The sequence below is a fragment of the Prunus mume genome, linkage group LG5, assembly GCF_029339155.1.
Source record: "Prunus mume cultivar Tortuosa linkage group LG5, ASM2933915v1, whole genome shotgun sequence".
NCBI lineage: Eukaryota > Viridiplantae > Streptophyta > Magnoliopsida > Rosales > Rosaceae > Prunus > Prunus mume.
Window position 1 is genome coordinate 11,033,497 of NC_142702.1, and position 22,131 is coordinate 11,055,627.

General features: G+C 36.2%; 3 protein-coding genes across 5 annotated transcripts; all 3 read left to right on the plus strand.

Moving 5' to 3' along the window:
- Positions 1–2,284: 2,284 nt before the first annotated feature.
- On the plus strand, positions 2,285–8,398 carry LOC103331105 (5'-nucleotidase / magnesium ion binding protein). Of its 3 annotated transcripts, none has more exons than XM_089053319.1 (10): positions 2,285–2,469; positions 2,556–2,694; positions 2,990–3,050; positions 3,152–3,284; positions 3,558–3,681; positions 3,955–4,011; positions 4,112–4,208; positions 4,825–5,035; positions 7,197–7,257; positions 8,072–8,398. In XM_089053319.1, the coding sequence occupies exons 1-10, from the start codon at positions 2,390–2,392 to the stop codon at positions 8,174–8,176; spliced, it is 1,068 nt and encodes a 355-aa protein (XP_088909445.1). In that variant the 5' UTR covers positions 2,285–2,389; the 3' UTR covers positions 8,177–8,398. The 3 variants fall into 3 exon arrangements, with proteins under 3 accessions (XP_088909445.1, XP_088909446.1, XP_008231937.1); XM_089053320.1 differs by having other exon boundaries at positions 2,287–2,469; positions 8,158–8,398; XM_008233715.2 differs by having other exon boundaries at positions 2,288–2,469; positions 7,601–8,398.
- Positions 8,399–10,166: 1,768 nt separating this feature from the next.
- On the plus strand, positions 10,167–14,735 carry LOC103331126 (melianol synthase CYP71BQ17-like). Its single transcript, XM_089052874.1, has 2 exons — positions 10,167–11,651; positions 14,053–14,735. The coding sequence occupies exons 1-2, from the start codon at positions 10,683–10,685 to the stop codon at positions 14,668–14,670; spliced, it is 1,587 nt and encodes a 528-aa protein (XP_088909000.1). The 5' UTR covers positions 10,167–10,682; the 3' UTR covers positions 14,671–14,735.
- Positions 14,736–16,597: 1,862 nt separating this feature from the next.
- Positions 16,598–20,906, plus strand: LOC103331127 (melianol synthase CYP71BQ17-like). The gene is made up of 2 exons (XM_089051579.1): positions 16,598–17,804; positions 20,227–20,906. Exons 1-2 carry the CDS (start codon positions 16,836–16,838, stop codon positions 20,842–20,844), a joined length of 1,587 nt encoding a protein of 528 aa, XP_088907705.1. The 5' UTR covers positions 16,598–16,835; the 3' UTR covers positions 20,845–20,906.
- The last annotated feature ends 1,225 nt before the right edge of the window (positions 20,907–22,131 follow it).

A 22,131-nucleotide genomic window follows, 5' to 3' on the forward strand; every position in this document is an offset into this window, starting at 1 on the left:
GTCGTCCATGCCTTGTTATTGTGCTTATTGGACTTTATTGGATTTAAGTTGTTATACAATTTCAATTACAAGTACAATGGTTCTAAGCCCCCAATGAACCTAAAACCCCGAAGTTGAGGGGTATGCTCAGTGGCAGATCCAGGATTCAAAAATCAAGTAGGCGAAACTTACCTTAAAAACTCAGTGGTACGAATGAATTTCATTCATAAAAATAAAAAAATACACCTAGTCAGAGGGGACGTAATGAGCCTTACCCTCAAATATGCACATCTATACATTAATAAATGCTTAACAACAAAAAAACTAAAACAAAAAACAAAAAAATGCAATGCAACACAAAACTAAACTATTTAAATCTAAAACTTTACCCTACAAGACTTAGAAATCTTAAATTCCTCAATTATCTATGTATTATCGATACTATTAGCAAACTCTCTTTCAATGTGGAGGACTATGTAGTCAGCAAGGAATTCATCAGCTATGGTGCTCCGAAGTCTATTCTTAATAATTCTCATACATGAAAAAGCTCATTTCATTGTTGCTGTAGAAACAGGAAGAGTCAACACCAATTGAATCAACCTGTAAAGCAAATGGTAGTTTTCTACTAAAGTTGTTTTCACCAATTGTTGACATAACTGAGAAAGAATACTTGTTTCCTCATATATGAGAAGAGAAGGGGTTGTCGACAATTGCACAGCCTGACTATTGCACAGCCAAGACTGTTGAGAAGAACTGCCGATTGTTTGAATTGCACAGCCAAAAGCTATTTGGCTGCTTATAAGTTATATTCCTCTTTTTTTTTTAGTTTGACTGGGCCATTCCATAACACAAGAGTGTGGGCTGGTTATAATTTTTTCCTTTTTTTAAAAATTTTTTTGAGTGGGCCATATAACACATGTGGGTTGCTTTTAAGTTTTACATGGGCTGGGTAGGCATGGATTTACACAATCACATGTGCTGGGTAGGAATAACTTTGCTTATACATAGGTTTTTTTTAAGTGAAAAAATTTGGGGTAGGCAGCTTCCTACCTGCGTTGGCTAGGACCGCCACTGGGTATGCTGGTTCAGAAAAATGGCTAATGAGTCGTAATAGCATAACTTGAGATCAATGTGACCAAAAAGGTTTTTCCAGTCCTTGTGGTTGGTACTGATTTTTGGCTAGCTTGGTAAACCTTGGGTTGTTGGGGGAGTATCAAATAAGTTTACCTTTCGTACACCATTGGAAGTATTATGGTCCTTATAACTGGTGCCCGTCAAGGCCTTTTTGTGCGTTTAATGGCTGTTGTAACTAGGCTTGTAAAAATGACCCAAGCCCAATTAGCTAGCTTGAATTCGGTCCTATTTTTTAGGTTATGGGCCAACCTAGCCTTGTATTATGGGCCGATAGGCGAGCTTGGCCTGGGTCGTTTGTGTAAAGGGTAGGACTTGGGCTACAATTCCTAAGCCCATGAATGATACTGCCCCCGGCCCAATATTTAAATTAATAAATAACATTTTTATAAATTAAACTAATATTAATCATGCTTTGTATTTAATTAGAAGATTTAAAAGAATATAATGACCCATTATATTTTACAAGCCAAAAAGAATATAACATTAATTATCATTTTACAGGCCAAAAAAGCCCGTAATTGGGTAGGCAGTGAGCTAACCCTAAGCCCGACCCATTTTACAGACAAGCCTTCAAGGTGATTTTTATTAATGAAACATCTCCCTATGGTTTGGGAATTTTTTTTATAAATAAATTGGGTTATTTAGTGTATTTACTGAATGTGATAAATTGAGCCCAAGGGGTTTAATTAGAATTTCCTCGTTCTTTCACGATTTAGTAAACTGTGCTGTGTATTAGATAGAGTGCTGCTATTTTCACTGACTTGTCCCATTTCCCCACCACCTTATCTTCCCACCAATTATGTAAATTTGAAAAAACACAATCCTATCTTTGTTAAAAATTGGCTCACATTAAGATGCAAGTGTTGTAGGAGGCGACTGATCGTTAGGTAGGCGCAACCGGTCGTTTTGAAGCAGAGTCAAAATTCTAGAAAAAACATAGAAAGAGACCGGTTGCCAGGGAATTGCGACCAGTCGTTTTCAGACAAATTGTACGCCAGTGAGTTTTCCTAAATGCAACTGGTCGTCGCCGTTCTAGGTTTATTTTTCCACGCTTTTTTCAGGTTCTACAATTGTTTTGGTTTATAATCATTTTCTTCAAGTTGTTAGAAGTCTTTTTATAAATGGGTAAATTTATCTTAAAATTTTGAAAATATAGTGTGTAGAAAAATGTGAAAACAGTTGCACTCATTAGAAAATATCATTTACTGCTCATCCAGAAACAGAAACAGAAACAGTGGTGTGTGATCAAGAATCTGATATATAAACACACTCTCAAATGAGTCATCGTCTCCACAGCATCCTCCTCGGCACCACCATCCGCATCCATCGCTCCATTCCACCCCACCTAATTTCCAGGTTCCTCGCATGCCAAATCTCTTGGCCTCTACGTGTTTGTTTATATGCTTATTTATACAGTTTTCGGTTCTGCGTTTTGTTTGCAGGGCTTGGTTTTGTAGCGGTAGATTCAGAAACCAGACCCACATGGAAAGCCATGCTTCTTGTGAGGCGGTTGTGGGTGACTCTGAGCTCTTGGTTAAAAAAATGGCTGCTATTTGTAATGCCGGTCCCGCCAAACTCCAGGTTGCCCACCTCATTCCCTTTGTTTTTTTTTCTTTTTCAATTCTTATGAAGCATATGTTTGATACTCAATTCTTTAGTTTTCTTCGACCAGAAAAAAGATTCATTATTTTTCTTATTTAAAGTTTTTTGGGTTTTTTAGGTTGGAAATTTATGCTCAAATTTTGTGTTTTGTGTTTTAAATAGCAACAAAGTAAGATAATTGAGAGCAGTTTTCTTCCATTCATTTTTTTTTTTGAATGTGCAGATTCCATTATTGTTTCTAGAGGGAATTTTGTTTATGTAATTTTCATGTCAGGTAATAGCAGATTTTGATGGCACACTAACAAAGTACCGGGTCAATGGTTGTCGGGGACAAAGTAAGTGTTTTTTGTGGTCTTTGAACTTTATTCTTTGTTATCACTATCTGTTTGAAAGATTTATTTATTTTATTTTTTATATTCATTGATAACAAGAGTAGGCAGTCATGGCCTTTTGCAACAGGAGAATCCGGAATATGATAAGAAAAGGCAGGAATTATATGAACATTATCATCCGTTAGAATTCTCCCCGACAATTCCAATTGAAGAGAAAACTAAGCTTATGGAAGAATGGTATTTCGCCTACTTAATTGAATCTTAAGGACACTGCCCGGGATTGAATCAAAATGAATTCTTTTGTTGTTATATGCTTCTGAGTGGCCTCTATGTCTTTTTATTTTTATTTTATTTTATTATGATCACCTAACTGGCATGAATTGGTTCACCTGAAAGTTCATGTTCATATGGAGCTATAACAATGTTACCTCAGTCCATGGAGCTATAATATGTTACCTTAGTCAAATAATTGGATTTCAGATAACATTAATTTTGATTGCATGGATACAGGTGGACAAAAACTCATGGTCTCTTAGTTGAGGGAGGTCTTACCTATGATGGAATAAGGCAATCTGTTGCTAACTCCACAATTGCTTTTAGGGAGGGTGTTGTTGAACTATTTGAGTTTTTGGAGGTAAGTTTAATTTTGCTGCAATAATTATGTGAGTAACTGGCTACATATATGTCCTGGGATAGAAAGAATCCATTGAAGATTTTGATCTGTTTAATGTTTGAGTTAATTCATAATGAATTAATTTATGTTGGCTTGGTCATTTGTTCTCTGATGCAACGTCCTAAAACTAACTCAGTCTAATTTTTTTTCCTTTAATTTTTTTAGTGGAAAACAGAGAAAAACTTATTCTCATTAAGCTATACCATTACTGTTTCCCTCTACCCACTTTTGCAGGAAAGAGACATTCCCATTCTTATATTTTCTGCTGGACTTGCTGATATCATAGAGGAGGTTAGTTAAGTTTTGTGGCTATATTTCTTGCCATTTTAAATTTCTAGGTCTATTTCGCAACTTTCTTGTGCATTAATGCCTTTTCTTCTCATTGTTCCAGGTCCTTAGGCAGAAGATTCACAGACTTTTCAAAAATGTGAAGATAGTCTCAAATCGGATGGTATTCGATAATAACGGTCACCTTGTATCTTTTCAAGGTATCCACTAATGCTGAATTGTTTTCACACTATAAAGAGAAATTATAAAGATAATGTCCTACTATGGCATATCAAAAACAAGTTGTTCTGAAGAAAATTTGTTTGTGTTTATTTAAAACTTGTTTGTATTTTTGTCCAGTGTCAAGGCTGACAATATGGGTAGGCATCCCCTCTCCTGAACCCACCAAACCTTTGCTGGTCCAAAACCTAGGACTTGAAACACATCCTTGCATTTAGAAGAGGGCTGGCTTATGCTACATTGCTACTAGGCTCTAAGGCCAATGGAAAATGGCGCTAACGTACAAGTTTCACTTTTCTTTTATCTTTCATTTGTTTAAATAACTTTATCATTTTTTCCTCGACACAAAAAAGTAATGTAAGCAAATAGAAGTAATTATTTGGTGAAGTTTTGTTTTTATTCCAGTGAGTTATTTTGGTGTTAAATGAAAGCTGGGTACTTCATAAGTTAATGGTGCTGTGCAGTCTTATATGATAATTTTGTCTTAATATTTTTTTTGGTTTGGTTCAAGCCCCTTACTACTATGAGGTCCATTCTTGACAATGCAGTAGTATATGTTCGTACCCTGAATGTTTTTTTTAAAACTTGATTTTACAGGGAAGACGATTCATAGTCTGAATAAAAATGAGCATGCTCTGGATATGGCTGCTCCCCTTCATGATCGATTAGGTGATAATATAGATGCTCCTACTTATGAGAATGCCTCAGTCAAGACTAGAAGAAATGTGCTGCTTCTGGGTGATCACATTGGTGACCTGGGAATGTCTGATGGCTTGAACTATGAGAATAGAATTTCCGTGGGATTTCTGTAAGTAATAATTTATTGTACTGCATACTTAATATATATGATAGAGTTGACGAGTTATGAATCTAAGAGTAACTTTTTTCATAATTCAGTATACTCGTGTTAACTTATATTTCAAGCAACTTCTTCAATAGCAAGTAGAATGCAAAATGGATATCTCTTGACAATATATTCTTCATTTCAGAATATATTTTCATAATTCAGTATACTCGTGTTAACTTATATTTCAAGCAACTTCTTCAATGGCAAGTAGAATGCAAAATGGATATCTCTTGACAATATATTCTTCATTTCAGAATATATTGTTCTAAATCTGCAAAGAATTTGGAGTAAAACTGTATTTAATTAGTTACTTGTGAAATATCATTGTCAACTCTTATGAGTTCAGGCTGCTTCCAAAGTGGTGTATAGCTAAACACTAATGTCATAATATTCTGTAATCCCAATATTAAGAACTGTTTTACTCTAGTCCTTTGATGTTCTATATCCTGCTTCTGTGCTGCATCATGTTTTAAATTCCCTGGCATGGATGCTTCATTTCCAAACGTTTTGTTGTTCTAAAATTTAATATGCTTGCTATTGAGAAGCAGTTCCGTTTCCTATGTTTAAAAAGGGGGAAAAGGGCAAATTCATTACTTATTCATGGTCACATTTTGTTAAATATAAACAGGGCAAATGTTATGTGTGTTCACCTTTTGTCACATGTCACATTATAAACAGGGCATTTGAGATGTACACTCACACAATAATCCTATATTCCACATTCGTTTTTCTTTGTTCGTTTTCTTTTGTTTCTTATCTTTACATAATGGTATTTTTAATTAAAGTCGCAATTAAAAGCCTGAAGTAGATTTTTTTTGTGGTCAGTCAGGTACAGTTTAAACATTTAAATATATATATGAGATTACTGAATGTAAAACTTTTCATACTTTTAGCAGAACAGGAAACATAATAAACAGGGTTAGTTGTAAGGATGAATATGCTATCAACACTAAATATGAGTGGCCTGCTTGAAGAGAAAGTCAAACTGGTATGGTGGATCAAAACCTGGTTAACCCGGGGGATTATCCATTTTTCGGTTTTCAAGAGATGGGTTTTTCAACAATCCTTTACAGCATATAATTTCAGTCATTTGACCTTTTAGCCCATTCCAACTGGCTCACTTTTACAGTGGTCTAGTACACGAAAGCTGTATTTTTCAAGTTTTAATCATGTTAATTAATTCTTTCAAGTCCAAAAAGTTTCAATTTAGCTGGTCTTGGGTCGGCTTATTTTTATTTTATTTTTTGTTAACAAAATATTAGCCCTTGAAAAATTTCGGGTTCCACCCTTGTTGTTACATAATCCTCATTTTCTAGTTCCCACGGTTATTACATGAATAATATAGTTCAAAAAGTAGGGGGAACTGATTTTTCAATAACTGTGAAGAAAAATATATATTAAAAAATCAAAAGAGCATCGATATAATATTGGACTTCATAAAATGTTCAAAAAGTAGCATTGAAAGTGATGACTTGGATGACCAAGTGACTGAAATGGTAAGACAAGGAAAGAGGGAATTACGATAAATTAACCCATTAAAGAAAGATAGAGCCAAGTATGTGGAGATATTAGTTCATTTGGTCTGATGATGCAAGAACATCTAGATGGCTTTCCAAGATTAAGTGGGGCCAGTTGCCAACGTGGCTTGCGGTTCTTGTTAGCTTGGGAATTTACTTTGTTTTTTTATTTGCTTTGTTCGACTATTCTGTTTTATTTTGTCTGCTTGATGGTAGTTAGCTTTGTCTCTTTTATTTTACTTCATGATGAGTCATTATTATCTTAGTTATGTTCTGCATTGCCTGCAAAATGCAGTTTTTAGTTCTGTGAAAAAGTAAGCCGGATTATAGCCATTTTGGCCAAACTAAGTGCCACCTCTATTTTACTTTTTGAACTTATAATATTGTTACATTGCAACCAACAATTAGAGGCAGCTGAATTTGTTCATCAAGTGCCCAAGAAGTTAAAGTTAATTGTTTTATTTTAATGGAAAGATAATGAACAAAGAAGTTATATTTGCACGTCCCCTTAGTTTATTTTTCAAATCTGATAAACTAGCCAGACAAAGAGTTATGATGATCCATAAATTGATTTGGTTGCTGAATCATGTTAACTGCTGTTCCAGGAATGACAATGTTGAGAATTCTCTTGATAGCTACCGCAAAGCCTTTGATGTTGTTTACCTGGTGAGTTGAATGCCTTGAAAGGTTGTGTGGTTGCTTTGACTGTTTTTGGTTTCCAAAGGATTAATGAGGTTACTATGCTTGTATGTTTATCTATTTGGCGTTGTTAGATTATCTTTGTCCTTGGATAGTTGACCTGTTCAGCATTCAAACCCTGAACGATTCATTGTCTTTGGCCAAAGCTGACAGGATTTCCTACTTACTAAATATTGTGATAATGAATTATCTAAAGAAGGGAAATATAGCAAGAGCGTTTGAAAATTTTTGAAGATGTGGGAATAAAATGTGAGTATTACTAGGATAGAACTAGATGACGATACTTAACTTGTTGCATGGCTTCTTGCAGAATGATGCACCCATGTGGGGAGTTGTAAAGCTTGTTTCACAACTCTGTCCAAGTGATGGTCATTGAGTTGTAAATCTCTTACTATTCAATACTTGGAAGCTCATTCGCCAAAAATAAATCCTTCGAATCTCCTGTCTGCTTTCTTTTATTAACATCCATAGATAGATTTGGTAAAGTGTTCCTTTCATCGGCAAAAGGTTTTCCAACATGTGGCCGCTTTTCCTCTTTTCCTAGCAATAGAAGAAATATATTTAATTGGTCAGTTTTAGACAACAAGAAGCAAATTTCTATAATCTTCAATCTCTTAATGTTCTAAGCTCTGCATTGGGAGCTAACATCTGTATATCTGCACTACTTTTGAGCTGAAACATTTGTCCACAAAATGCGTGCCTCTGGAGCTGAAAGAAATTGATATACCAAAGAATTTGGATGTTAAATTTTCATCACTCATGTTGAATTGATTGTTTGTAGTGTTACAGTTTGAAATATGAAGGACTAAGAATAGCAAGGGAAACAGGACTCATGCTTTGGCGTAGTGCTACCTTTTTTCTTACTAGGTACTTGAAATTCTTCTAGTGCGTAAGCTTTTTGGCTGAGGTGTTGCTCTGGAAGCGTACAACTTATTTTGGCCCCCCTTGATTTGAGTTCTTTTGTCTTTTAGTGAAATAATTTCAGAATGATATATTTATTTATTTGTAATAGCTGTTGGTGAAATTGACATTTGAAAGAGAATATGCTCACTAGTGACTTCTGAAATGGGATCATTATACTTATAAAATTTACAAAGTCAACTGGGTATCTTGTTATTTTTTCACCATAGATTCCTTCACTATATTTCCAGTTTCGAAGTGCTAAATATTTGGTTGTTGCTCAGAACGAAGCAATCATGAGCTAACTCCCTCCAAATAATAATATAATTGAATTAATGTTTGTATTTTTGGAAGAAAAAAAAAATGTTTGTAGTTAATTTAGGCTTAAAGTCACTTTTTGTCACTGTAGTTTGGCAATTCAACCACTTTTGACTCTGTAATGTCATATTTACATGTTAAAATTTCTATCAATTTTTTTAATGGAGCAACCACGTGCCCTTCACATGGAGGGGCAATTTTGTCGGCCCAAAGCCCCACATAAAAGTTAGTCTCTACCTCTTCCTTAGGGTGCATGAAATTGCCCATTTTGAAGCATATTAGGATTATGGCTCTTAAAAATTTAGTGAAATTCGTCTAAGTTTTCGATTGAGCACAACGAGAGGGTGCGAAAAAATTAGCAGAACTTCAATAGGTTGTTTCCATAAAGAAGCAATGACGATGGTGAAGAAGAGAGGTGAAGTCAATGGAGGCTTCAATAATTCAGGTTTATAGGTTCAGTTTTTTGTGTGAAATTGTTTTATAACTTTTATTCGACTTTTCAATGCATATAAGTGGGTTCCAACTCTTTTTTTTTTTTTTTTTAATTCCATTCTTTTGTGGCCTTGTTTTTTTGTTCTGTAACTTTGGGTTTGGAAAGTTATTGCTTTGTTGCTTTGGCAGTTACTGCTTGAGATGGTGATTGAAAATTTTGTAAAATATTGTGTGTGTATTGAGAGTGGTCCCATACATGTTTAGCCTTTAGGAAACACAATGATCCTCCAGTTGCATAAAGTAAAGCAATATGCATGCCATTTGTTATTTAATAACTTTGAATGCTTTGATTCACATAAAGTAAAGCAATATTTTCAATCTCATAGCGTTGATTTTTCAGATGCTGGCCCTCCGGAATTTCCTTAAGTCAAAGCATCTAATGAGGTTCCAGATGAATATTTTGATGATATTTTTAATCAATCTTCACAAAATTCCGACAAGAAGTGGGTAATGACAACGTGGGAAACAATATTTTGAGGATAGTGAAGAAGACTTTGACGCCGATGATAGGAGAGTAAGAGATCTTCAAGACAGTGGTGATGAATCAAATAAAGAAACATATGAAAGTGATAATGACGCTGCCACTTCAAGACTTCAAGACCAACTCCTCTTATACCCACTCCAAGGCCTATTCCTAATATGCAAATTGGAAATTCAAGTTCTGTGAATCAAAGACAAATTGAGGTGCAAGATCAATGAATCCAAGACCAACTCTTAATATGCAAATGGGAGGTGCAAGTTCATATGGGAGTTACCATTAGGCCTCCACTACCGAGGCAAATGGGAGGTTCAAGAGCCCGATGGAACCCACCAGAAAAAGCAACAAACAAGAAAATTTCCAAGTCAACTGAAATTTCTTGGCAGCCAATATTTTGTGAACTGAAGTTGGCCTTTACTGTAATTTAATAGTTTTTGGTTGTTGGCCAATATTTTGTGAACTTACTTCTTTTGCTATATTGTAACAGGCCTTGAATTCTTCTTTTGTTATCGACCATGTTTTTTTTTTTTTTTTTCTGCAAGTATAAGACCCTTGTTTTGGGTATAATGCAATCAGATTTGACCCAAAAAAAAAAAAAACCACACACACACACACTCAAATGTTCATTGTGAAATAGCAATCAGATTTAACAATCATAATAGAAAAATACTAAATTCTTGGTTTTTTAATTTTTTATTTTATAGAAAGATATTTCATTAGAAAAGCCCCAGAAAGGCCGAAGGAGGAAACAAGACAGGAATAAACGATCGTGCATAAATACAAAACAGAACCACCAGGTGATAACAACTAAAGCCAAAGTCAAAGAAAACCATAACTAAAAATACATGACACCAGCAAAAACCTCCAACCATCGAAACAAGAATTGTTTGGTTTTACACTTTTGTACTTCATTTTCAAAGGAGCCACTATCTCCTTCAATTGCTATAGTTGCTATAGTTGCAAAGTGGTGTGGGTGTGACGTGGCGAATGGTGGAGGGAGTTGACATTGGCTATTTGGAAGATTAAATCTGTAGGGAGAGAGAAAGGGATGGAGGAGATAGAGATTGGTTAGGTGCTGGGAAGTTGGGATAGTGAAGGAGAGAGGATTTGAGATTTTGGTTAAGTGACTTTTGGCCTTTAATTTATATCCCAAACGGTTATTTATATAGAACCATGAGCACACATCTAAGCATCCACAAAAGAAATGCAGTTCTTTACCAAACAAAACTTGAGCACTTATTTGTCAATGGATTCTTCCATATCTGAGATGCTCCAATTGCCATCCTTTTCTGTCTTCTTAGCTTCGCTTTTCTTCTTATTGATGATTTTCAAATACTGGAAGAAATCTCAAGCCAAAGGCCTGACCAAGTTGCCTCCTGGGCCAAAGCAGCTGCCTATTATAGGGAACTTGCACCAGTTGATTGGTGCCCTACCACATCATGCTGTAACCGACTTGTGCAACAAACATGGTCCCGTCATAAACCTGCAACTGGGAGAACTTTTTGCTGTTATCATTTCATCGCCGGAAGCAGCCAAAGAGGTCTTGAAGACGAGCGAGATCAGCTTTGCGCAAAGGCCGGAAGTGTATGCAGTTGAAATAATGGCATACGATCATTCAAGCATCGTGTTTGCTCCTTACAACGAGTACTGGAGACAACTGCGAAAGATATCTGTGATGGAGCTCTTAAGCGCTAACCGTGTCCAATCGTTCAGATCGATAAGGGAAGAGGAGGTGTGGAATCTTGTAGAGTTCATCGCCTCCTCCCAGGGACATACCATAAATTTGAGTGACAAGATATACACCATGACAAATGATGTGGTTTCAAGGGCAGCATTTGGTAACAAGTGCAAATACCAACATGAGTTTACATTATTGCTTGGGGAAATTATACTTCTTGCTGGAGGCTTTAACATCGCTGACTTGTACCCTTCTCTTACATTTCTTCGTTCCATGAGTGGGATGAAGCCTGCATTGATGAAAATTCAGAAAAAAATTGACAAGATTCTTCAAGATATTGTGAGGGAGCATAAGATGAAAAGAGAAGCTAGTAGAAAAGGCTTTGATAGGCTTGGTGAAGATGAGAAAGATCTGCTTGACACGCTTCTGAATTATGAGGAGGCCAATAAGCATGAGTTTCATCTCACAACCGATCAAATCAAAGCCGTCACTATGGTACCATCTCTGCACTCTAGCAATAATTGTTTTTATTGGGTAGTGGGCTTGTACTTCAAGTCGTTAAGAGCAATTATTTGTGCATTTGAGTTCTTGTGTTTGAATCCTTCCCCCAATATCTCTTGTATTTTTAAACTCCTAAGTTGCCTAAAACATACTAAATCATCTAATACACTCACACAAGCTCTAGTGAGCCTAAAAATTATTAAACAAGAACAGGGTGTCTAGAAACGGTGTGCTTAGTGGTTGTTTTTTTTTCCTTCTTGGCATATTGTGTTCTCTGTCAGATGTTCTCACTGTCTTGTGACTGTAGAAAGGATTATGATTTCATAGCAAGACTCTTTTGACAATTGGATTGTGTTGTAGTGTTCTCGTCGGAGGTCTTGCGTCGAAGGTTTATGTGTCAGTTTGCTGTTTTATTTTATCTTGCTCTAGCATTGCTGTTTGAAATCTTTTGTTAGTCTATGACATGTGCATACACTTTCTCAATGATGGATCCATGATCTGAACCCTGTAAAATTTCAAACCAAACTTATGCCAATTAACCAAAAAAACAAAAAAAACCACAACCACCTAATCAACAACATACATCATCCTTGTTTTGATATTAGGATTTAGAACTTACTTGAAATGAGAAATATCACAATAATAGTGGTACCACAACATGTAGTGGATGGCGGCATAACTCCGACGACAGTGGCAATACATCAGTGACACATAAAATAATCCAAATAATAACTTACATTAATTATTAAGTTGGATGGCCTTTTTTTGTCTTTTTACACAATAATAAAACTTACAGTTTAATGATTTAAGTATTGGGGTGAACAAAGAGAAGTGTGATGTTTAAATAGAAAAAACACACCAATTAACCACAAAAAAATCTAAAACTCAAACAAATATAGTCAATTAATCAAAACAATATTATTAAGCCATAAATTTAATTTCAATTCAATTAATTACACTATATATATAGCATACATAACATTAATTTAGGCTTAGGATTTTAGAACTTACTTTGTGAAATTTCACAACAATAATGGGGCACACATAGCAGGTGGTAGACACAGCAGTGACAGGCGGGCAATAAAGGAGAGGAGATGGGGTTAAGGGTTTTGGTGGGGGAAAGGATATTGGGGTTTAGGGTTTGGGATTGGTTGGGTATCGGGTTAAGGTTTCTGTTTAGGGGTGGGGTGGAGATAACTGATTGGTTTGTTTATTTATTTATTTATTAATATTTTGTTATTTTTAAAACACCTGGTCCAAAATGGCTTCGTTTTGGCCAGGTTATTTTTAAAAAAATTCCTGGGCCAAAATGACATGGTTTTGCCCAGGAGTTTTTTTTAATTTTATTTTAAAAAGAAGCCAACGTTTCTTCTTCTTCTTCCTCACGCTGCGCAGCACTCCTCCTCTCAGGCAAATGGTCGAGGAGCTGGAGGGTGTCCCATGGGGTCACACAATCGGCTCATGAGGACCTCCAAGCCTATTTCCATGGCCTCCATGGGGTCGTTTTTGACCCCAATGCTCCACTATGGCTCCGTCTATGCTCTTTCCTACCCTGAGGTTTGTCCCTCAAGAAAGTTTTAACGAGGCCACTGTTTCGTGTCGTTTTATGTACGCTACTTTGATTCTATGAATGGATTCCATTTCTAAAAAAACAAGAACATAGTGTCTGTTCTTTATTAGTGGAGGACCCATTTTATCCATTTTCACATTATGTGGTATGCATTCGTCAACTTCCACCTTACCTTACTTTTGGTTGAAAGAAAAATGTATGTATGCTAATTTCCCTAGCTTTAAATCGCATTTCTTCATTTTCATAGTGGCAAAATCTATAATTTGTTAATTAGCAATTTCATATTTTAAAACAGTGTACTTTAGCAATTATTAATTCCCAAAAAGGTTTTCTTGCTGTGAAAGGAAACATATATACAAGCATATGGATGATGTTGTTAACAAGGTTTGAAAGGAAAGCTCTATTGTTATGCTTTTGTACTCTTTTAGAAATTCTAGAATTGCATTCATAATTCAGTTAAAAAAGCCACTAAACCACAAAGAGCTATTACAGTATCAGAGCGATCTAACATCCAAATTAAGACAATCTGGGGCTCATCCACTAACGATCAAGTAAGATCGAAGAAACTCTTGCATAGGCATCCCAACTAAGAGTGCAAACTCAGAACCAAAAAAAAAAAAAAAAAAAAGATAAAAGATCAAGCTTGAAAAAACCAAACCATAACAGTACAAATAAAACTCTAAAAATGCAAAAGCCCTAATGCTTTTTGTACTTAATTAAGTTACATTTTGTGATGAATTATTAAGTTACTTTTTAATATGTACTAACAAAACCTAATATTATTGTACAGTTATATAATTCATAGCAACTTCACAATGATTTCAGGATATTTTTTCAGCAGGAAGTGAGACTTCAGCAACCACAATGGAATGGGCAATGTCAGAGCTTCTGAAAAACCCTAGAGTAATGGAGAAGGCGCAATTGGAGGTGCGACAAGTATTCGAAGGAAAAAACAAAATCGAAGAGGAAGATGTTCAAAAGCTACATTACTTGAACTTAGTCATGAAGGAAACTTTTCGGTTGCACCCTCCGGGTCCTTTAATCCCGAGAGAGGCAAGGGAAAGATGTGAAATTGGTGGATATACAATACCAGCCAAGGCCAAAATCCTCATCAATGCCTACGCAATAGGGAGAGATCCAAAACTTTGGGCGGATCCAGAATGCTTTCAACCAGAGCGCTTTCAAGGTTCTTCCATTGACTTTAAAGGCAACAATTTTGAATTGCTTCCATTTGGTGCAGGTAGGAGGATTTGTCCAGGCATCTCATTTGCTACTTCAAACATTGAACTTGGACTTGCTCAACTATTGTACCACTTTAACTGGAACCTTCCAAATGGGACTAAACTAGAAGCCCTCGACATGGCTGAGAATTTTGGAATAACGGCTAGAAGAAAGAACAATTTGCATTTGATTGCCACTACTTATATTCCTTTCAACAAATGAGACACTATCTAAAAGAATGATGTAATAATTAGAAGAATGATGTAATCTTATTTTGATTTTAACTTGCAACTCTCTTAGGCAGCACTTTGTTGGTTTAGTACAAGAAAAACTAGTTGCAATGGGGATAGCACTGTTTTGCTATCTCCAGCTAATAATGTTATACCACGTGGAAGTGTTGTCATGCGTGTCATAGCGTTATTGGTCGGAAATAGCAAAATAGTGCTATCCCGATGCATGGAAGTCTTTCTCATTTAGTACAGACCTCCACTTATCCCTCTAAAATTAATCATTTTCTTTATCCACTTCAACATGTTTAGTGCGATCGTGTTGAACTGGTTGTGTACAATGGATATTGTAGCCTTGTTGTCACACTGCAAGTGCATTTCTGACGTAGGCGCATATCAAATCTATGTAAGCAATTTCTTTAACCAAAGGAGTTCGCAAATTCCTTTGGTTATACTTCTGAGTTCGGCTTCTGCACTAGATAAGGCAACTACATTCTGTTTCTTGCTTCTCCAAGTAACTATGTTACCTCCCACAAATGTAAAGTAACCTGATGTGGATTGTATATCAGTGATATTCCTTGCCCAATCTGCATCTGTACAACCATTGATATTTAGATGATTATTTCTAGAAAACATAAGTCCTTTTTCAGGTGCCGACTTTAAATATTTAAGAATTCAAATAACCGCATTCATATGGTCTTCACTTGGATAATGCATAAACTGACTAATAATACTCATAACATACGCAATGTCTGGTCGGGTATGTGACAAGTAGATCAATCGCCCCACTAATCTTTGACATATTTCTTTGTTAGTGGGTACTTAATCAGGATACTCCCCAATATGGTGGTTCTGGACAATTGGAGTGTTCACGGGTTTGCAATCAAGCATTCCTGTTTCTGCTAATAACTCTAGAACATACTTTCTTTGAGAGAGAAATATGCCTTGTTTCTATCTAGCAACTTCAATACCCAAGAATTATTTGAGTCCACCAAGGTTCTTCATCTTAAACTCTTTTGCCAAATAGTCTTGTAGCAGGGAGATTTCCTGCTTATCATTCCCAGTAATAATCATATCATCAATATAAAGTGTGAATTTACCATATTATCCTAATTTAATTAATAATTTCAATTCTTAATGTTTGCATTAACCAAGGGTATTTTCTAGTATTTTGAATATTTTTCCATTCTCTACCTTTTGCTTTATATATATAGATCACTTATAGCAGGAATTTATACAAGAAGCAGGCTTGCTAACCAAGCTCTATTAATTACAAGTAGGTAGATTGCAGCTGGTCTTGAGCTCCTAATCCTTGAGCCCCAATCCTGGAGACTGCAGTAGCCTCCCAAAGTCAAGCCAACCACATTAATGTAGCCAACCTCATTAATGCAGCCAACCTACAACTGGTCTTGCTAACACTTTCTTCTTTTGATATACTGTAGCAGGCCTTCATTTCTTCTTTTGTTATCAGACATGCTTTTTTTGTTGCAAGTGTTAGACCCCTGTTTTGGGTATAATGCAATCAAATTTGACTGGAAAAAAAAAGCACTCAAATGTTCATTGTGAAATAGCAATCAGATTTAACAATCATAATAGAAAGATACTAAATTCTTGGTTTTTTTAATAATTAATTTATTAATTTTATAGAGAAAACTTCATTAGAAAACAAGACAGGAATTAACGATCCTGCATAAATACAAAACAGAACCACCAGGCGATAGCAACTAAAGCCAAAGCCAAAGAAAACCATAAGTAAAAGTACATCACACCAGCAAAGCCCTCCAACCATCGAAACAAGAACTGGTTGGTTTTACAGTTTTGTACTTCATTTTCAAAGCAGCCACTATCTCCTTCAATTGCTATAGTTGCTATAGTTGCTAAGTGGTGGTGGGTGTGAGGTGGAGAATGGTGGAGGGAGTTGAGAAAGGAGGAAGAGAAATTGGTTATAGCAAAAGAAGAAAGTGTTAGCTAGACCAGTTGTAGGTTGGCCACATTAATGTGATTGGCTTGACTTTGGGAGGCTACTGCAGTCTCTAGGATTAGGGGCTCAAGGATCAGGAGCTCAAGACCAGCTGCAATCTGCCTACTTGTAATTAATTTATATCCCAAACGGCTTTGTATATAGAACCATGAGCACATATCTAAGCATCCACACAAGAAATGCAGTTCTTTACCAAACAAAACTTGAACACAAATTTGTCAATGGATTCTTCCGTATCCGAGATGCTTCAATTGCCATCCTTTTTTGTCTTCTTAGCTTCTCTTTTCTTCTTATTGATGATTTTCAAATACTGGAAGAAATCTCAAGCCAAAGGCCTGAGCAAGTTGCCTCCTGGGCCAAAGCAGCTGCCTATTATAGGGAACTTGCACCAGTTGATTGGTGCCCTACCACATCATGCTGTCACCGACTTGTGCAACAAACATGGTCCTGTCATGAAACTGCAACTGGGGGAAGTTTTTGCCGTGATCATTTCATCCCCGGAAGCAGCCAAAGAGGTCTTGAAGACAAGTGAGATCAGCTTTGCGCAAAGGCCGGAAGTGTATGCAGTTGAAATAATGGCATATGATAATTCAGGCATCGTGTTTGCTCCTTACAACGAGTACTGGAGACAACTGCGAAAGATATCCATGATGGAACTCTTAAGCACTAACCGTGTCCGATCGTTCAAATCGATAAGGGAAGAGGAGGTGTGGAATCTTGTCGAGTTTGTCGCGGCCTCCGAGGGACATACCATAAATTTGAGTGACAAGATTTACACAATGACAAATGATGTGGTTTCTAGGGCAGCATTTGGTAACAAGTGCAAATACCAACACGAGTTTACATTATTGGTTGGGGAAATTATACCTCTGGCTGGAGGCTTTAACATCGCTGACTTGTACCCTTCTCTTACATTTCTTCGTTCCATGAGTGGGATGAAGCCTGCATTGATGAAAATTCAAAAAAAAATTGACGAGATTCTTCAAGATATCGTGAGGGAGCATAAGATGAAAAGAGAAGCTAGTAGAAAAGGCTTTGGTAGGCTTGGTGAAGATGAGGAAGATCTGCTTGACACGCTTCTGAGTTATGAGGAGGCCAATAATCATGAGTTTCGTCTCACAACCGATCAAATCAAAGCCGTCACTATGGTACCACCTTTGCACTCTAGCAATAATTGTTTTTATTGGGTAGTGGGCTTGTACTCGTCAATAGCAATTATTTGTGCATTTGAGTTCTTGTGTTCGAATCCCTTCCCCCAATATCTCTTGTATTTTTAAACTCCTAAGTTGCCTAAAACATACTAAATCATCTAATACACTCACACTAGCTCTAATGAGCCTAAAAATTATTAAACAAGAACAAGGTGTCTAGAGATGGTGTGCTTAGTGGTTTTTTTTTTCTTCTTGGCGTATTGTGTTCTCAGTCGGATGTTCTCCCTGTCTTGTGGCTGTACAAAGGATTATGATTTCATAGTAGGACTCTTTTGACAGTTGGATTGTGTTGTAGTGTTCTCATCGGAGGTCTTTGCATTGAAGGTTTGTGTTAGCTTGTTGTCTTATTTTATTTTATCTTGCTCTAGCATTGGTCCTACTTGACTGTTTGAACCCTCTTGTTAGTCTATGACATTGTGGTACTCTTTCCTAGTGACGGATTCAGGATCTGAATCTCGTAGAGTCATATTGTAAATGTTCCGAACCCCGTAATAGTGGCACCACAACATGTAGTGGGCAGTGGCATAACTCCGACAACAGTGGCAATACATCAGCAGCACATAAAATAATCCAAATATAATAACTCACATTAATTAAATAACACACCAATTAACCACAAAAAATCTAAAACTCAAACAAATATAATCAATTAATCAACAAATCAAAACAATATAATCAGGCCATAAGTTTAATTTCAATTCAATTAATTACGTTATATACACACACACACACACACACACAGAGATATATATATATATATATATATAGAGAGAGAGAGAGAGAGAGAGAGAGAGAGAGAGCTTCCATTGAGGGATCCCTCAAATAACTTTATTTGAGGGACACCCCTTGTAGGGCCCACTCCGGATTGTATTTCACTAATCCAAACCGTCTATTTTGTAGATACACATTCAAAGATCATCTCTACAAAAAATCACTTGAATTCGATATCATTTGACCATTGAATTGAGTTATTGAAATTTTAGTACTTTCTTGAAGTACCGCGTTCATTGATTTTGTATGACACAATTGGATGTCGAAACGGTTTCCGATTTGTCTAATTTTTTGTAAGGATGATTTATGAATGAAGACCTAAAAGATAGATGGTTTGGATCATTGGAAAAAAAAACTATAGGGTACCCTAAAAGGTGTCCCTCAAATAAAATATATATATATATAGCACACATAACATTAATTTAGGCTTGGGATTTTAGAACTTACTTTGTGAAATTTCATAACAATAATGGGGCACACACAACAAGTGGTGGACACAGCAGCGACAGGCGGGCAATAGAGGAGAGGAGATGGGGTTAAGGGTTTGGGGCGTTAGGGTTTGGTATTGGCTGGGTATCGGGTTAAGGGTTCTGTTTAGTGGGTGGGGTGGGGATAACTGATTGGTTTTAAAAATTAAAAAAATTTTTTAAACACTTAGACCAAAATGGCGTCGTCTTGGCCTGGTTATTTTAAAAAGAATTCCTGGGCCAAAATGACGTTGTTTTGCCCAGGAGTTTTTTTTTTTTTTGTCCCTTCTTCTTCCTCAAGGGTTTAGGATTCTATGTGCGCTACTTTGATTCTACGAATGGATTCCATTTCTCAAAAAAAAAAAAAAAAAAAAAAAAAGAACAAAGTGTCTGACCTTTATATTTATTAGTGGAGGATCCATTTTAACATAATTTGAAATGACCAATTCCTAACTTGATTATGTAGTTCACTAGCTCAGTGTTATATGCATCATTATGTGGTATGCATGCGTCAACTGCCACCTTATCTTAACTTTGGTTGAAAGAAAAATGTAGATATGCTAATTTCCCTAGCGTTAAATCGAATTTCTTCATTTTCATAGTGGTAAAATATATGATTTGTTAGCAATTTCATATTTTAAAACAGTGTATTTTAGCAATTATTAATTTCCAAAAAGGTTTTCTTGTTGGGAAAGGAAACATATACAAGCACGGATGATGTAGTTAACAAGGTTTGAAAGGAAAGCTCTATTGTTATGCTTTTGTACTCTTTTAGAAATTTTGGAATTGCATTCATAATTCAGCAAAAAAAGCCATTAGCCACAAAGGGTTATTACAATAACGGAGCGATCTAACATCCAAATTAAGACAATCTGAGGCTCCTCCACTAACGATCATGCATGATCGAAGAAACTCTTGTATAGGCATCTCAACTAAGAGTGCAAACTCATAACAAAACAAAAAAAAACAAAAAACAAAAAATAGATAATAAAGCTTGAAAAACCTAATTGTACTTAATTAAGTTACTTTTTGTGATGAATTATTAAGTTATTTTTTAATATATACTAACAAAACCTAATTGTACAAGCATATAATTCATTGCAACTTCACAATGATTTCAGGATATATTTTCAGCAGGAAGTGAGACTTCAGCAACAACAATGGAATGGGCAATGTCAGAGCTTCTGAAAAACCCTAGAGTAATGGAGAAGGTGCAATCGGAAGTGCGACAAGTATTCGAAGGGAAAAAGAAAATCGAAGAGGAAGATGTTCAAAAGCTACATTACTTGAAATTAGTCATGAAGGAAACTTTTCGGTTGCACCCTCCGGTTCCTTTAATCCCGAGAGAGGCAAGGGAAAGATGTGAAATTGGTGGATATACAACACCAGCCAAGGCCAAAATCCTCATCAATGCCTATGCAATAGGGAGAGATCCAAAACTTTGGGCAGATCCTGAATGCTTTCAACCAGAGCGCTTTCAAGGTTCTTCCATTGACTTTAAAGGCAACAATTTTGAATTGCTTCCATTTGGTGCAGGTAAGAGGATTTGTCCAGGCATCTCATTTGCTACTTCAAACATTGAGCTTGGACTTGCTCAACTATTGTACCACTTTAACTGGAACCTTCCAAATGGGACTAAACTAGAAGCCCTCGACATGGCTGAGAATTTTGGAGTAACGGCTAGAAGAAAGAACAATTTGCATTTGATTGCCACCACTTATATTCCTTTCAACAAATGAGACACTATCTAAAAGAATGACGTAATAAATAGAAGAATGATGTAATCTTATTTTGATTTTAACTTGCAACTCTCTTAGGCAGCACTTTGTTGGTTTAGTACAATAAAAACTTGGTTGCAACAGGGATAACATTGTTTTGCTATCTCCAGCTAATAATGTTATACCACGTGGAAGTGTTATCATGCGTCATAGCGTTATTGGTCGGGAATAGCAAAATAGTGTTATCCCCGTGACATGAAAGTCTTTCTCGTTTAGTACAGACCTCCACTTATCCCTCTAAAATTAATCATTTTGTTCCTTCATCTTGTCCAAAGTATTAACTTATGTGATCCCCGAAGAAAGTACAAACCTATTTGGTTAGAATTAAGAAATCAATTTGATGATCGGTTGCAGAAGCCAAATGTGGAGTGAGCGAGTTAATTTTTTAAAGCTAATAATTGAAAAGCCGTTTGTATTTTACTAATTCTATATCTGTATATAGAACAATAACCACATCTAGCTAGCATCCACAACAGAGTTGGAGTTCTTTCCAATAAAAACTTGAAGACAAATTTGTCAATGGATTCTTCAATATCCCAGCTGCTCCAATATCCATGCTTTACTCTCTTCTTAGCTTCTCTTCTCTTCTTAATATTCGTTTTGACATTGGAAGAAATCCAAAGTCCAAGGCAAGTTGGCTGCCGGGCCAAAACAGCTGCACATTATAGGGAACTTGCACCAGTTGATTGGTGCTCTACCACGTCATGCTGTGAGCAACTTGTGCAAGAAACATGGTCCTATCATGAAACTACAACTGGGTGAACTGCTGTCGTTATTTCATCGCCGGAAGCAGCAAAAGAGATGTTAAAGATAAATGAGATCAGTTTCTCGCAAAGACCTGAAGTTTATGCTGTTGAAATAATCACCCATGATCATTCAAGCATGGTGTTCTCTCCCTACAATAAATATTGGAGACAACTACGAAAGATAACTGTGATGCTCTTAAGTGTGAACCATGTTTGGTCATTCAGATCGATAAGGGAAGAGGAGGTATGGGATTTGATTGAATTCATTGCCTCACCTGGAGGACGTAGCATAAATCTCAGCAACAAGATTTGCACATGACAAGTGATTTCCAGGGTAGCATTTGGTAACAAGTGCAAATATCAGCATGAGTTTACGACATTGGTTGGGGAAATCATACTTCTTGTTGGAGGCTTTAACATCTCTGATTTGTACCCTTCCCTTACATTCCTTCGTTTCATGAGTGGGATAAAGCCCGCATTGCTGAAAATTCATCAGAAAAAA

What these genes read in the sequence shown, in the direction of transcription:
- LOC103331126 (XM_089052874.1), top strand. Translation starts at nt 10,683, where the DNA reads ATGCAGTTCTTTACCAAACAAAACTTGAGCACTTATTTGTCAATGGAT. An exon ending in AAATCAAAGCCGTCACTATG is followed by an intron (nt 11,652 to 14,052) that starts GTACCATCTCTG and finishes CAATGATTTCAG; the next exon opens with GATATTTTTTCAGCAGGAAG.
- LOC103331127 (XM_089051579.1), top strand. Translation starts at nt 16,836, where the DNA reads ATGCAGTTCTTTACCAAACAAAACTTGAACACAAATTTGTCAATGGAT. An exon ending in AAATCAAAGCCGTCACTATG is followed by an intron (nt 17,805 to 20,226) that starts GTACCACCTTTG and finishes CAATGATTTCAG; the next exon opens with GATATATTTTCAGCAGGAAG.
- LOC103331105 (XM_089053319.1), top strand. Translation starts at nt 2,390, where the DNA reads ATGAGTCATCGTCTCCACAGCATCCTCCTCGGCACCACCATCCGCATC. An exon ending in ACTAAGCTTATGGAAGAATG is followed by an intron (nt 3,285 to 3,557) that starts GTATTTCGCCTA and finishes GCATGGATACAG; the next exon opens with GTGGACAAAAACTCATGGTC. An exon ending in AACTATTTGAGTTTTTGGAG is followed by an intron (nt 3,682 to 3,954) that starts GTAAGTTTAATT and finishes CCACTTTTGCAG; the next exon opens with GAAAGAGACATTCCCATTCT.